General features: G+C 41.3%; 1 protein-coding gene across 1 annotated transcript; it reads right to left on the bottom strand.

The window, feature by feature from the left end:
* Positions 1-523: 523 nt before the first annotated feature.
* top1a (DNA topoisomerase Ia) lies at positions 524-12521 on the bottom strand. Its single transcript, XM_035777374.2, has 21 exons — positions 12374-12521; positions 11914-11938; positions 8800-8896; positions 8420-8537; positions 8215-8252; positions 7329-7412; positions 6955-7033; positions 6770-6864; positions 6463-6578; positions 6219-6340; positions 5950-6072; positions 5567-5754; positions 4641-4785; positions 3833-3976; positions 3564-3749; positions 3337-3405; positions 3030-3144; positions 2686-2813; positions 2310-2404; positions 2066-2215; positions 524-1859 (listed from the first exon to the last, which is right to left on the bottom strand). Exons 1-21 carry the CDS (start codon positions 12404-12406, stop codon positions 1757-1759), a joined length of 2253 nt encoding a protein of 750 aa, XP_035633267.1. The 5' UTR covers positions 12407-12521; the 3' UTR covers positions 524-1756.
* Positions 12522-14449: the final 1928 nt, after the last annotated feature.

The following is a 14449-nucleotide window of genomic DNA, read 5'->3' on the forward strand; positions in this document are numbered from 1 at the left end:
ATCAGCCTCAGTTATTGCTCATGTTGAATGGATCCCAGCTCAGAAACATGCCCTCAAGTGCAAATGGACCATCTTAAGCAATAAGGCACCTCGGAGGTTTGTGGTATATGCTGCGTGTTGCGTCTTAGCACGACGCAACACGCAGTGCCTGGATACAGACCTTAGCAGTGGTATACTGGTCATATACCACAAAAGAACTCCAAACATGAGAGCCAGGCCTGCGCCAAACCCTGCTAAATCCCTCATAGCGACTGGTCTAAATCAACAGGCAGTGGTGCTTCCTGGGTTCTGTTGTTCTCAGGAAAGACTGAGCTACTTATTACACCGGGTTTTGGGAACACAGGAACCCTCCTGAAACATAACCACAAAACACATTCAAGACAAATGTTGAAAAGTGACTAAGCAGGCTGAACATACCAGTGACAGATCCAACTTGAGGAAATTTGACAAGAAAAAAAAAAACTATCCCTTTGGTGCAAGGCCTATCAGTCAAGTGCAGCAATAACACGAAACGGACCAAGTGTAGAGTTGAGGGGTTTTATTCATTTTCAACTTACAATGAGCATAAAACAAGAACATGATTGGAGGCTATGACAGAAGAGGTTGAAAAACAGGAAAAGGAAGTTGAGCTTACCGCTATAAACACCAACTTTCCTCTGACACTAGAGTGGATTAAAATTCACATTGAAACTCCTGTTAATGTTCTTCATCCTCAGTCTTTAACACAATTAAAACAATAACTGCCTAAACTGTAACAGATTGTTTTTTTTTTGGCAAAGTTGATATCCCTCACATACCCTTCTGGAAGAAAAAAATATTTTCAATTAACTAAATTTTAAAATAGCTTCTTTTTTTTTCAAGTAACAGATAAGGGAGTTCTTTTCCACTCAAACAATCATTAGAAATTATAAAGTTAAAACCAGATAGACGATGCAGAAAGATCCAGAGGATGCTGGCAACGCAAGGGGAGAAAAATTAAATGATTGGTTCACATTAAAAATCAGTCCCTGATAGATACTGTAAAACAAATTAAATCACATCCTGCCTGCTTATGTAAATATTGACATGGGTGTAGCATTTTCCCCCTTCCGTGTCAACGCATCCTCTTTATGGTACACAATCAACATAGTCCAGTTTAAAACATCACACTCACCAAAACACAGCTTTCATGGTCTTTATCCCCCCTACAACTCATACCTAGAGATCACATTTAATTTCCTCAAAGGCGCATGGGTGTACTTCAGGATTTCATTTGATTTAACTGTTCTCTATTAAAATATAGAATCCATTAATAATACATGGGAGGGCTAAAAATACAGACCAAGTGAACAAAAAAATAATAAAATCTAATACACAAAGCAGTCATTTTTTGTTGAATACAGTAGCAATAGGACCCCAGAGTTCAAAGTTCAGACACCTTTAAGTCGTGCATGTGGCTGAAGAGGAAGAGAGCCAAAAGGCAAAAAAGGCAACCCACTGGTTCTCATCCAATCAGAGATTACCGCGTCACCTTTGGGTATGGGTATAGTTCTGCCCTTGAATCTGACATCCGACCAGACCTGACTAACCCCCCCCAGCTCATCTGTAATGGCCTATACGTCCTGACCCCCGACATTCAACCTCACCATGCTTGTTGAGTGCACACTCATTCTATAATTTCCTTGTCAGGCTGGCCATTCTGTATAATCGGTTAAGCTAAAAACAAGTATCCAATAAAATTACAATAGAATCACAATTATAAAACCGCAAACAGGATTTAAAATTCATATTCATCCTCTGCCATGTCGATAGCCCAGGCAAACTTTTCACGCTGAGTTTTGTTGTAGATCTTCTCGATAGGGATACCCCACTTCTTGCACCTAGGAGACAGGAGGATATTAGAATGATAAACCCTCCAGGAGTTAGGACACTCGAAACTAAAACCATCAACTCACTCACAACTTTTAACTAATCAAAAGACATGTGCCACATATCCTGAGCAACGGAGTGTGTGGGTCAAGGGACAAGCAATGGAGAAAGCAAGATGTTGTGCATGATTGTCAACAAGTTCGTGGTCATGTCTCACCAGGCCACAGAGATGCGTGGATCCAAGTAGTTGAGTTTGGAGGTGCCCAGAGCAATCTGCTTGTTCTCCTCGCGGTCCGTCGCCTGCACCTCTAGCTTCATCAGCTGCTCTTCTAGCCTCTCCACAGCCTTCTTCTTGGTCTCCACAGCTCTGGGGGAGTAAGGGAAAGAATCAGCTACTTCTACATCCCAGCGTACAAGTACCAATGGATGCCTCAACAAGCCAATCATATCCACATGCTTACTTTTTGGACTTCTCGTCTCTCCGTACTTTGAGGTCAGCCTTGGCGCTCTTCACATCCCTCTTTGCGTCAGATAGCTGGTCCTTCTTTGCATCAATCTGGTAGAAATATTATCAATGTCAATAATCTTGAAACTAAGGTGAAGTATAACTGGATTCTTACTATGCAGCTATTAAAAAAGACATTACCGAGCCAAGTATTCCCAAAATAACAAAGAGTATGCACCCAGCAGACAAACATAACTCTAAAAACAAGTCACAAATAAACCCCAAACAAAATCCCAAATCATAGCAATAGTATTTTGTTTCCTTTTCTCCCATCAGCAAAGAGCCATCTCATCTGTCAGGTCGACTGGCCGTGTGTCCTCCCTGTGACTCACTTTAGTCTGGAGGTTCTGCATGGACTTCTCAAAGGTCTTGGGTGGTGCCCTCTGATGGTTACACAGGATGGCCACAGCTCTGTTGGCCCTGTTGTATGACAGGATCTTGGCTGGAAGGTTCTCATCCGCTACAAGTAGGGGAGAAAATGGACATTACTATGACTCTTGCTATAGCCTTTACACGTATTACAAGTGACCACCAGCACACAACTATCTACAACAGCTCCTCCCAGTTCCCACCTCTGGTCATTACCAAACCAGAATGAGATAAATGTGCTTTGGGTAGGTTGTGCATTCTTAGACCCTCTGTCTCTGGGTGGGGCTTCATGACCGTGGGGACTTACGGCTGGTGAGCTCCTTCAGCTGCTGCTGCAGAGTGATGGAGGCGTTGTAGGTACGAAACACTTTGGCCGTCAGCCCGTCCATCAGCTCCTGAAGGTGCTTGTTCAGAATGGAGGTCTGGAGAAATGGAGGACAGAGAGAAATGCCACCATTAAATATGACTGATGGCAAGAGACGCAGAATTACAAGAGGATATCCAATTCCCACACGTCAAACAGGGTACTAATTTTCCCTCACAAGGTCCAGTGACATGACTAATACACTGCAATTCACAAGTAATGTAAATTGAAAGTATTTTTTTGTTCTTACATTGAGCCGGTCAAAGAGGTCATCCTCTGGCTGCTTGTTTTCCATGAACAGCTGCAGGTTCTTGAATACCTAAGAAAAGGAGGACAGAATATTTACAACTCATAAGAATAACAAGGTGAGAGTTTCTCTGAAGTGAGAGTAATCTGGAAAACATTGTAGTTCAACTCGAGGGAAAAAGCACATAGAAATGTTCTGGTGAACCAAATGTCAATTCTTCAAGGCCTTACCCTCTTCTCCACGGGGACTTTGTTGTAGTAGCGGATGGAGTCTTTACCCAGGAAGTCAAACTCCACCACAAACTCCTGGCCGTCCTTCTCGGGGTACAGGTTGATGTGTTCCACTCGGAGGGAGCAGCAGCCCACTGTGTCCGCAGACTCCCCTTCCTCCTTCTCATTACCTGCTCTCAGAGCCAGCTGGTGCACAACACCACAGGGAACATGTTACAACCAAACTTGGAGCTGTGCGTGTGTGTGCGCGTGTGTGGCAGCAGTCTCACCTTATCGATGAAGTAGAGTGCCACGGCTCTCTGTCGGATCCTCATCTCTTTGGACTTCCAGTCCTCGCGGTACTGGTTCCTTAACCGGTCCACACACTTCTTCAGATTTCGGGCTGTCTCATACTTCTGCCAGTCCTTCTCACCCTGCAGATCAACACACACCACCATTACAGCAACCAGGGGGAAGAGACAGGGGGCACAACAATGAACAAATATGTAAAAAAAAAAAAAAAATTGAGAAAGGTTGGGTCTCCCGAGTGGCGCAGTGGTCTAAAGGACTGCATTGTAGTGCTAGCTGTGCCACTAGAGATTCGGGGTTCGAGTCCAGGCTCTGTCCCAGCCGGCCGCGACCGGGATACCCGTGGGGTGACGCACAATTGGCCCAGTGTCGTCTGGGTTAGGGGAGGGTTTGGCCGGCAGGTATGTTTTCGTCCCATCGCGCTCTAGCGGCTCCTGTGGCGAAGTGAACGATGAAACAATTGCCAAAGTGCACAGTGTTTCCGCCAACACATTGGTGTGGCTGGCTTCTGGGTTAAGTGGACATTGTGTCAAGAAGCAGTGCGGCCTGGTTGGGTTTGAGGACGCATGGCTCTCGACCTTCGCCTCTTGAGTCCGTGCGGGAGTTGCAGCGATTGGATACTTCAAAATTGGCGAGAAACGGGATAAAAAATATAAAAAATGATTTGAGAAATGTTGAATAGGATTGCAGACTTTTGTCGTCTCTAGAGACTTCATTAAAAGCTAACAATAAGTCACTCGCTCCCACTTTCACCGCAACCACCATGAGCCATAATAAAGATGAACCTGCCTTGATTCTTGAGCTGGGATTCAGCATGATATACTTGATAGAGCCTTGGATGTTCTCTGTCCACGACACCAGCCAGGTCACCTTGTTGTCATGACGCAACTCCTTCCATTTGGTACCAGGGGGAGGCTTGGGGTGCTTGGAGTCCCTGTGTGAGAGAGATAGAATAGAGCGGCTGAGTCAGAGCAAGTATCCAGATATACACTAATCTGGTCCAAACAAGCAGTCCATCAGTTAATATAATCAAGAGAAGGGGAAAGCGCTGTAGAACATTTTGTAAGACTTCTCTTTCATTATGTTCATATTGCTACCTGCACCCAGGACTATGAGTTTAATGGTTCACCCCACGGTTTGTAATCAACTGTGGAAAGGGAAAGGTGGATACCTTCTGGTTACTGGCCCAACGCTCAAAGGGCTGCTTGAATGCAGAGTGAATACTAAGTAGTGTTTTATTGCGTTTCCGTCCTGCTCCGGTGGTAGGAATACTGGGGTGAGGTTGGCGTAAATGTGTCAACATGTTTGAGGTGTTGGCAGCAGCATAGGGTACTAGTGTAATCTACTGGGAAGCCAAAATGTTCCCAAACTGGAGATTTAAATGACTGAGACTCCTAGTTCATGGACGCCACCACTCGCCATCGTACAGAACTAGTTCCCAGCTGCGCCTTACAAAACGTGCCAATTAAGACTAGAATTCTGATTACAATGTGAGCATAGGCTCTAGTCGTTTTAACAGAAAAGCCTGAAATGTTCTCAGCTCAGATTTACCCAAGATGCATACAACGCAGAGTAGGCATAGCCATATAGCCTGGTGTTCTATTTTATGTATTCATTTAGGTTCACAGTGCAGCCCGGATTGAGGACCCCATACCAAAAAGTTTGGTATGAATACATGTAACCATTGCACCCCTACCCAGGACCCTGTCACTCACTTGCTGCAGTTTATGATGATGTCCTCAGGGCGGATGCGGCGTTTCAGCATGCCCATCTTGGGGTGGTCTCCTCGGCCACGGAACAGGCCCGGGGGCTCAATGCGAAAGTTAGCAATGCGCTCCTTGTGGTTGTCCATGATGCAGAAGCCATACTCCTGTAGGAGGCGTTCGTTCTCCACTTTGATTTTCTATAAGAAGCATAGAACCAGAGACAAACTAGTTCGATCTGGGTACAGTTGTTGGAACTCTGGACCAGCCTGAAGATTCCAGGTATTATTACGCCACTGCCTAATGTAGAACTTCACTGGAGAGTCGTGGTCTGAACGGGGTTATACATTTTATTTTAAATGTAAGAAAAAGCACCAAGTATTGTTCTTGCTCACCAGTTTATCATCTTTAGTCATGGCCTTTCTGGCCTCAGACTGAGCCTTGAAGTATTCCCCCATTTCATTGAAGTTACACTTCTTCAGGTCTGTGATCTTAGACTTCTCCTCCGAGGTCATTTCCTGTAGGATTGAACAGAGGTAGACAAGTCATGATCATGTGTGTATGGAATTACTGTTCCAAATCACAATTTCTAAAATAAAAATATGAAAGACATCTAAGTAACGCAATTGCAAACTCCAGGTATACAGCCTTAAACATTCACTACCTTTCTCCAGTCTTTGAAGAAGTTTTTCCGGAAGGCATCCTTGGTAGTGTACTCATGGTCCAGCATTTTGGCAAAGAAGGTGGCCACCTCCTCAGCCTCTGGGCCGAGCTTCATCTGCTTCCCTACAGAGGGATTTCAGCAGAGACTTGTTCAACCAGCCAAACCCTCCACTTCCACTCAGAAAAGGCCACTCATAAATGGACCAAGTGTCATAGAAATAACAGCACTTGAGTATTAATATTACCATCATAGAAAAATCGGACTTTGCTGGGAAGAGGTTCGTAAGGTGCTGCCATGACTGGGCCTTTATGTTCCAGAAACCTCCATTTGGAACCGTCAGTTGCCCTCTCCTCTTCCCACCTGTAGTCCAACAGGGTACAACAACGTGAAGTGATGGTTGATGCACAAACTAAATCCTTTGTCCAACAGAGATACAAAGAACATCCATATTTCACCCATCACCATAATGAGCATTCCATAACGAGGCAGTCAGTGTGCCTTCACAAAAGCTCTGTGCAGCAACACAGCTGGAGGGCAACTATGACACTCACCATTTCCACTTCTCCTCAGGCTCCTTCTTTGCTTTCTTTTTCCCGTCAGCAACTTCCCCTTTCTTGTTTTTTTGTGTCTTTTTGGGCTTGATGTCCTTTACAAGAAACAAAGAATGCATGAGTCTCCTTTCTCACAACGGATCACTGAAATATATCCAATATGAAATCCAAAGATTTCCATGTACCTCATCTTGTTTCCTCTTCTTTGCTTTCTTGTCCACTCTGTCATTTTCAATTTTAATTTTTTTGGGCTTGAATTCAGTTCTAAAAAATAAAAATAAACACCTTATAAAGAGGCCTGACTAATGGTAGATTCAACAACTATCTTGGTCTTCTCTACACCAAACTACATAGTCATACCGAAAGGCAGCTGTGTGGTTCTTGCAAAGCCAACAATGACCAAACATTGTCATTGCCCAACAGAACGAAGAAAAAAAAACAGATGGGGTTGGTCTAAACATGGCAACTACAGCCAACATTTGTATCATACAAATGTAACAGGGCCAAAGACTAAGGAAGAAATGGGCCTGTTGACAAAGTTAAGTACAGATCTACTCACTCGTCATTGTCACGCTGTCTTTTCAGGGACTTGGGAGAGTGGTAGAAGTGATCATTGTCCGTCTCAGTCTTAATGCGCTGAGGGCTGGTGATAGAATTCGAACATTTACATTCATTGTGCATTTGAAATCAAATATGTAGGGTCCTATAAAATCTGTTGTGGAAAACGCACACGGAATGTAGACATGATGGAATTTAACAATATTTTTTTTTTATTGAAATTAGTAGGAAATCATCTTAATATATTGAACTATAGAAAATGCATTAATTTGCCCAAGTTAATCATAGCACATGAACAAAATCTGATTAGTATTTTCCTGCAACGGCACAGGAATGCCCCCGTACACATGTCTACACTGTGTAGACGACAGCAATGATGCTAATAATAACCTGCTGGTCGAGATGAAAGGCTCTCAAAAACCTTCTCAATTAAATGTTAAATACAAAGTAGCCTATGTCTAACTGGCAGAATGATATCGTGATTACTTGCATCAATCAAGGAGCAATTTATTTACCAAACTCTGGAATCACATAAACGCTACCGAAACATTGCTAACCATCTCTGGCACTTAAAGGATAACTGCACCCAAAAACGTAAATTTCTTAGCTTTTTCCAGACCTCAAAAGTGGTCTCCAGATTTGGTTTAAGCATGGTTATGGACTTAGAAAAACAACATGGGATGTTCTATTTTTTCATTTTTTTAAAGTGTGATTGAGACCAAAAACGGGAGAAAAAATATATATATTTGGGAAAAAACATTAAACTTCTGCACACAAAAAAAAAATATATATATATAATACAATCGCTGATTTTATAGGGCCCTAGATATGTAACCAGCATGTGGAAGCAGAACAAATGTCAAATGAACAATACAAACCAAACCTACCTGGCAAAGCCATTCTCTTTTTCCTTCTTCGGCTTGATCTGCAAGATGACAACGAAGAGTTAAAACATGGATCTTTTGAAATGTTAAGAGCTATAAATTCAGGTTTTCACTGAGAAAGAGACTGGACAAATATTTGACAAACTGATTGGCACATCTAAACCAAAATGGCAGCGATGCATCCCTCTCCGTTGGATAATTAGCACACCTCATCCTTCCTGTGGTCTTTTTCCTTGTGTTTGTCCTTGTGTCTGTCTGTGCTGACATCTTCGTGCTTTATTCGCTCCTTTTCTCTGTGTTTCTTTTCCGAAAACTCCTTATGGTCACTGGAATTTCACAGATTACATCAGCATCAGATTGAACATACCAATAAGGAAATCAACTAAGTGTGTATATTTGAGGATATACTATAGCAATAAAACAGTGAGGAGTCTGGCTGGTCCTACGCCCATTCATACACCCTGCTTATCAAACAAACAGCTACGTTAAAGAGCTCAACAAAGCAAATGTGTGGGTGTCAATTACTGCCCTCGTGACGCACTAAGTTTCACCTATGCGACCCTGCTTAAAAAGACTGGAGAGTCATACCTGTTGCCATATTTTGATTTCTCACGCTCCCTGTCCTTCTTGTGGTCCTTGTGTTTGTGTTCTTTATCCTTGTACTTATCTTTATGCTTATGAGAATCTGCAAAAGAAGAAAGTTATTCAAACGCGGACTGACGGAAAGGCTAAATGACCATTGCCAAAGGAATAGGAAACATTTAGGCCACAGAAACATTCTGTAAATATATCCACTTTTCTTCAACCCTTCTCTAAACCCAGCAGGTGAAAACAGCTAACACAAAAGAAAACATCTACCGCACCAGGAACAATAAGTAAACAATACTCCAGTCTATGCTTAAGAAACACACAAGTTCAGACAAGTTTCCAAGCTAAAACTAAAAGGTTAGTAAAAAGAATACAACAGGCAATGTGAGAAAAAAAATGTTATGCAAAATACAAATATGTGCACAAAAAGACATGGGAAGATTTGACAGTGTTGTAATGTCTGAATGACTGACTAGATAAGAGTGCCTCTTGGCTCAGGAAGTGCTAGGCCAGAACACTCATCCAACACCTGGGTGTGAATCTGAATACTGACAGTTGGATTGTATGTGCACCCGTGTCAGCCGGAATACATTACTGGTTGGTAGAAGTTACATAGAATAGGACCATCTCCAGTCAACTTCAGGCACATTTGGATTTGGGGACCTTGTTCATGACAGATCAAAAACTTAACAGAACACCCTTCACAAATTAAGTTTTAAAAAATTCAGGTCAGACTTAGGGCCACGAGAGGATGTGCCATACATGGTAAGACAGCACCTCCTAGTGCCCATTGACAGTTGAGGTTCATTTTTACTCAGAAACAGTATCAACATGGATGAAAAGAGGGAGCAAGCTCTAACAGGCCTCGTCCATCTGCTTTCACTTAACCAACCCCCTACAAGCAGAAATAGTAGCTAAATGAATGCCAATCTTCTCTCCTTAGTTGATACATATACAACACAGGTACATCACACAGTCAAACAAAAGTTGACAGCCAAAGAAACATAATACATTAAATTCCTTTCCCCTACTGCAATCGAGGCATGTTTTGAAAGGTGTGAGGCTTTTAAATAAGGGACTCAGTCACAAGGCTCTATGCTCCACAGCAAGCTACTGGCCGACACACCAATAAACAACAGATTTCCCCTTCCTCATGATCTGACATCACCTATTGCAGGCAATAAATGCATTTGAAACCAAAGAGGACAGATATGCAAGACTAAATTAATATGTTGGCATCTGTAGATTCTATTAGTTAGGGACTGCAGTAGGAATGTGGGCTATAGGACTTCAGAGCCATGAAATAAAATCTAAACAATTTGTATCGTGGTATTTATAAACAAACTCGTCTGAGGATTCTTTGGAGCAAGCCCTTGCAGAGCTTGGACTGATGTTTGCCTATATACCTTGTAATGATGTAGGTAGTGGGTATATCATTACAGCATTTCTTGTAGATCTTAAATCTAACAAATAAGAGCAAATCAGCGACTGGCTGTTTTCACTTCAGGGCCCCATGCTCCACTACTGCAGAAGACAAAACAATAAATAAATATGTCTTGTATACAGGGACAACTCTTAACCCCCGAGTCTCCATTGGACCCATGTTCTAACAAGGTATCAGGTTTTGTGCTTGACATAGGCTGTTCTGACCAACATCGGACAGCCCACACTACATTTACATTTGTCATTCAGCAGACGCTCTTATTCAGAGCAACTTAGTGAGTGCACACATTTCCATACTGCCCCACCATGGGAATCGAACCCACAACTATGGCATGTCAAGTGCAAGTGTTCTACCAACAGACACACAACCATTTCAGGAGCCCACTATGTGATGGTGAGAACCAAAACCACAAACCAAATATGATATAGGCCTAGTATTAATTCAAAAATAGCGGTGAGGAGGGTATTTTTTGATGCAGGAAAGGCTGTTCTGAGATGTGTCACAGTAGAAAATGCATTCAATGCAGTGTCTTGACAAGTTTATCTTTGAATTGGTACAGCAATCACTTCTTTGCATGTTAAAATCCCTATCTGGACTTCGAAACAGATTCCCACAAAACTAATCTGGAAAGATGAATAGTTTATCTAAAGCTGTAGGATTTTGAGGCAGCCAACCATGTTGTCCCAAGGGCTAGGAGTGGAGTCCTTGTCCATAAGAAATACACTGTCATATGATAAATAAACATGAATTGAAATGACCCTTTTTGAAATTGTTCAGAAATAATCTTTCACAAAAAATGTGTACTTAGTGGTGAGGGGAAGCATGTTGTAGCTTCTGAAACCTTAAAAAAGGTAATTCATACTTGTTAAATACCACTGCTGGGGGTTTAACTTGTTAGGCCTCAGTGGCCATGTGGTTTAGACCATGCCAACAAAGCTATCAAATCAATTAATTAAGTCATCAAAAATTGAGTTTGTAGTGGAAGTCAATGTGCATTGTCAAACTTGCACCACAAATCTGTCAGGGATGTTAAAAAATCCCGCATTGGACTTGAGTCACAACTAGTTAATGTAAATTAACTTCTATATGATACAGAATTATCCATAATACATTCGGATAGGACTATAAAATATTATTTAAAAGCAAAACGGGGCCATCAGGTGATTTTACTTCCTCCGCCGCTGGAAATCGTGTCTTGATACAAACGGTCCTGCGTGTTTCCCTTCCATATCACAGCCATCTGCACTTCAGCTATGTTTCCTAGTCAGACCGCTAGACAGAAAAAAGAAAATGGCGCAGAGACTAAGTTCTCAACCCCCAAACCCTTACTTTTAGACTCGGAATGTGGCATTTTAAGCCGGCCAACAACAAAATCTAATTTAGTATACCAATAAAACACCTCTAGTTCTTTAAGAATTTGTGATCAGATCGAGATTATAAAATGTTTAAAAGCTATTAAAGAGCCACCCATTTGAACAATAGGCGCTTGTGAGTGAGGCAGAGGACTTAGTCTCTGGACGCCATTTCTGCCCTTTGCTAAACTAGCTATATGTCTGGCTAGCGAACTAGCCCATGTTAGCAGATAGCTAGCTAACTACAGTGTGGACACGTCAGAATTTGAAGGAGACAATCATTGTGACAGTTGTTTGACACATTAACGTTACACTTACCATTGACCCGAGAGCCGGAGTCTATCTGCAAATTGTAAAACAAAGATTGGTTAACTATCCATGTTCCTTGATTGATGGCTTGCTAGCTGGATAACTTTGAACTTGTTGGCTAGCTCGCTGGCTAACGACTAGCTAGCAACCCTGCTGATGGTTGGCAATTGAGACCAGTCTGATAAAATGGCTAGCGCACAGTGCCTTTGCCATCCTTAGTTAGCCAAAGTTTAGTTGAATGGACTTTACTTTTTATTATCTGAAAAATACAATATTGAAAGAATGACAAAACACTTATTTATGTCACATTTGTTGCAATTATATTCACTGTTGATTGGCTAGTTAGCCAAGTTACCTAGCTAGCTAACGTTAGTGTAGCCTGGCTGCTGAGGCAAATAAAAAAAGCAAGCGAGTTTAATGTCCTACAAAGCTCTTTCGCAATGACACGGCAAACGATTACAAATGTTACCTGGCTATCGTTGTGGGAATGATCTCCACTCATTTTCAATTATTAATCTGTTAAAAGCAAAGTGTGAAACGTGTTGGATGAAACCGCCGACGAGGTGATGCGAGCAGAATGAAGAAAGAAACAGTTGTGTAACAGACTAAGTCCAAATTGTAAGTAAGTGCGCATGCGCGTGTCTTTTTAAATGGGTGGGAAAAAGCAGTTGGCCACTTTTAGCCCCCCCTCCTCAAAACGTGCTCTCCGTCCCACGCGTTCAGTGGTCCCACGTAGTTTCTCCAAAACATGCATACATATATACGACTATCAGAAATTGTGTAACATAATTATTGTTAACCTAAAATAGTGTCCTATTCAGTGGTGGAAAATGTACGCAAATGTCATACTTGAGTAAAAGTAAAGATACCTTAATAGAAAATTACTCAAGTAAGAGTGAAAGTCACCAGGTAAAACACTACTTGAGTAAAAGTTTTAAACAGTTTGGTTTAAAATATACTTAAGTATCAAAAGTACATGTAATTGATAAAATATACTTAAGTATGAAAAGTAAATTGATAAATAATTTAAAATTACCAATATTAAGAAAACAAGATGGCACAATTTTCTTTTTTTCTTTTTTTAAATTTAAGGATAGCCAGGGGCACACTCCAACGCTCAGACATAATTTACAAAGGAAGCATTTGTGTTCAGTGAGTCTGCCAGATCAGAAGCAATAGGGATGACCAGGGGTGTTCTCTTGATAAGTGCATGGATTTAACCATTTTCCTGTTCTGATAGCCATTCAAAATGTAGTGAGTGTCAGGGAAAATGTATGGAATAAAAAGTACATAATTTTCTTTAGGAATGTAGTAAAGTAAAAGTAAAAGTGCTCAACATTATAAATAGTAAAGTAAAGTACAGATATCCCCAAAAAATACTTAAGTAGTACTTTAAAGTATTTTTTATTTAAGTACTTTACAACACTGGTCGTATAATTATAAATACAGTTTATACAGGTGTTATACACATTTTCTGTATAACTAGCCTCTAATACATATATGTAAAAAAAAAACATAAATGTCTCAATGTTTGTGCCTGGATACAGCCCTTAGCCATGGTATAATGGCTATAGACCACAAACCCCCGAGGTGCATTATTGCTATAATAAACTTGTTGCCAACATAATTAGAACAGTAAAAATAAATGTTTTGTCATACCTGTGGTATACAGTCTGATATACCACGGCTTTCGAAGGGCTCGAACCACCCAGTTTATAATATCTGGGTGGTTCGAGTATAATATCAGTATTCGTTGCATTTACAACTTGTCTAAGTCTTATCATCAACCGATTTCAGCCAGTGGCTGTCGATTTACTGCATTTTTTGTATGGAATGTTGTGATTTTGTCAGTTAATTTGAGAAATTATTGGAATCAGTCCAATTGATTGCTTGCTAATAAACATACTATACAGATCAAGTTTCAAGTTGAATTAATCTTATGTACGGGATACATGGTATACACAATCCAATAAAATGCTTACTTACAGGTTGTCACGCCCTGACCTTAGAGATCCTTATTATTCTCTGTTTTGTTAGGTCAGGGTGTGACTCAGGTGGGAAATTCTATGTCTTCTGTTTCTTTGTTTTCGGCCGGGTGTGGTTCCCAGTCAGAAGCAGCTGTCTATCGTTGTCTCTGATTGGGGATTTTACTTAGGCAGCCCTTTTTCCCACCATTTGGTTGTGGGATCTTGTTTTCTGTTTAGTGTCTCAGCCTGACAGAACTGTGCACTTTTTTTTCTCGCTTTTGTTATTTTGTTTGAGTGTTTTTTGAATAATGGAATCATGAACACTTTCACGCTGCGCTTTGGTCTACTCTTCCTACCACCAACGAGAGCCGTTACACAGGTTCCTTCTTGATAGTACAATAACAAACAATCAAAGAAGAATATGAACATAAAGTAAAATTGCTCAGTAGAATAGAATGCAGGAATACACACACAATTTATAATCCAATACTTACATGTTTTTGGGAAAGGGGAGGGGGCAAGTGTTTAAATTGTGCAGTATTTAGAAATCATAAAAAGAGTCTGGTAGCAGCAGACGT

This window comes from Oncorhynchus keta, chromosome 10, assembly GCF_023373465.1.
Source record: "Oncorhynchus keta strain PuntledgeMale-10-30-2019 chromosome 10, Oket_V2, whole genome shotgun sequence".
NCBI lineage: Eukaryota > Metazoa > Chordata > Actinopteri > Salmoniformes > Salmonidae > Oncorhynchus > Oncorhynchus keta.

Excerpts from the sequence above, each read along its gene's own strand:
- top1a (XM_035777374.2), bottom strand. The coding sequence starts at position 12,406 with ATGAGTGGAGATCATTCCCACAACGATAGCCAG. Across the intron at positions 11,939-12,373 it reads ATTCCCACAACGATAGCCAG|ATAGACTCCGGCTCTCGGGT; the intron begins GTAACATTTGTA and ends TACAATTTGCAG. Across the intron at positions 6,865-6,954 it reads AGAAGAGGAAACAAGATGAG|GACATCAAGCCCAAAAAGAC; the intron begins GTACATGGAAAT and ends TTTCTTGTAAAG.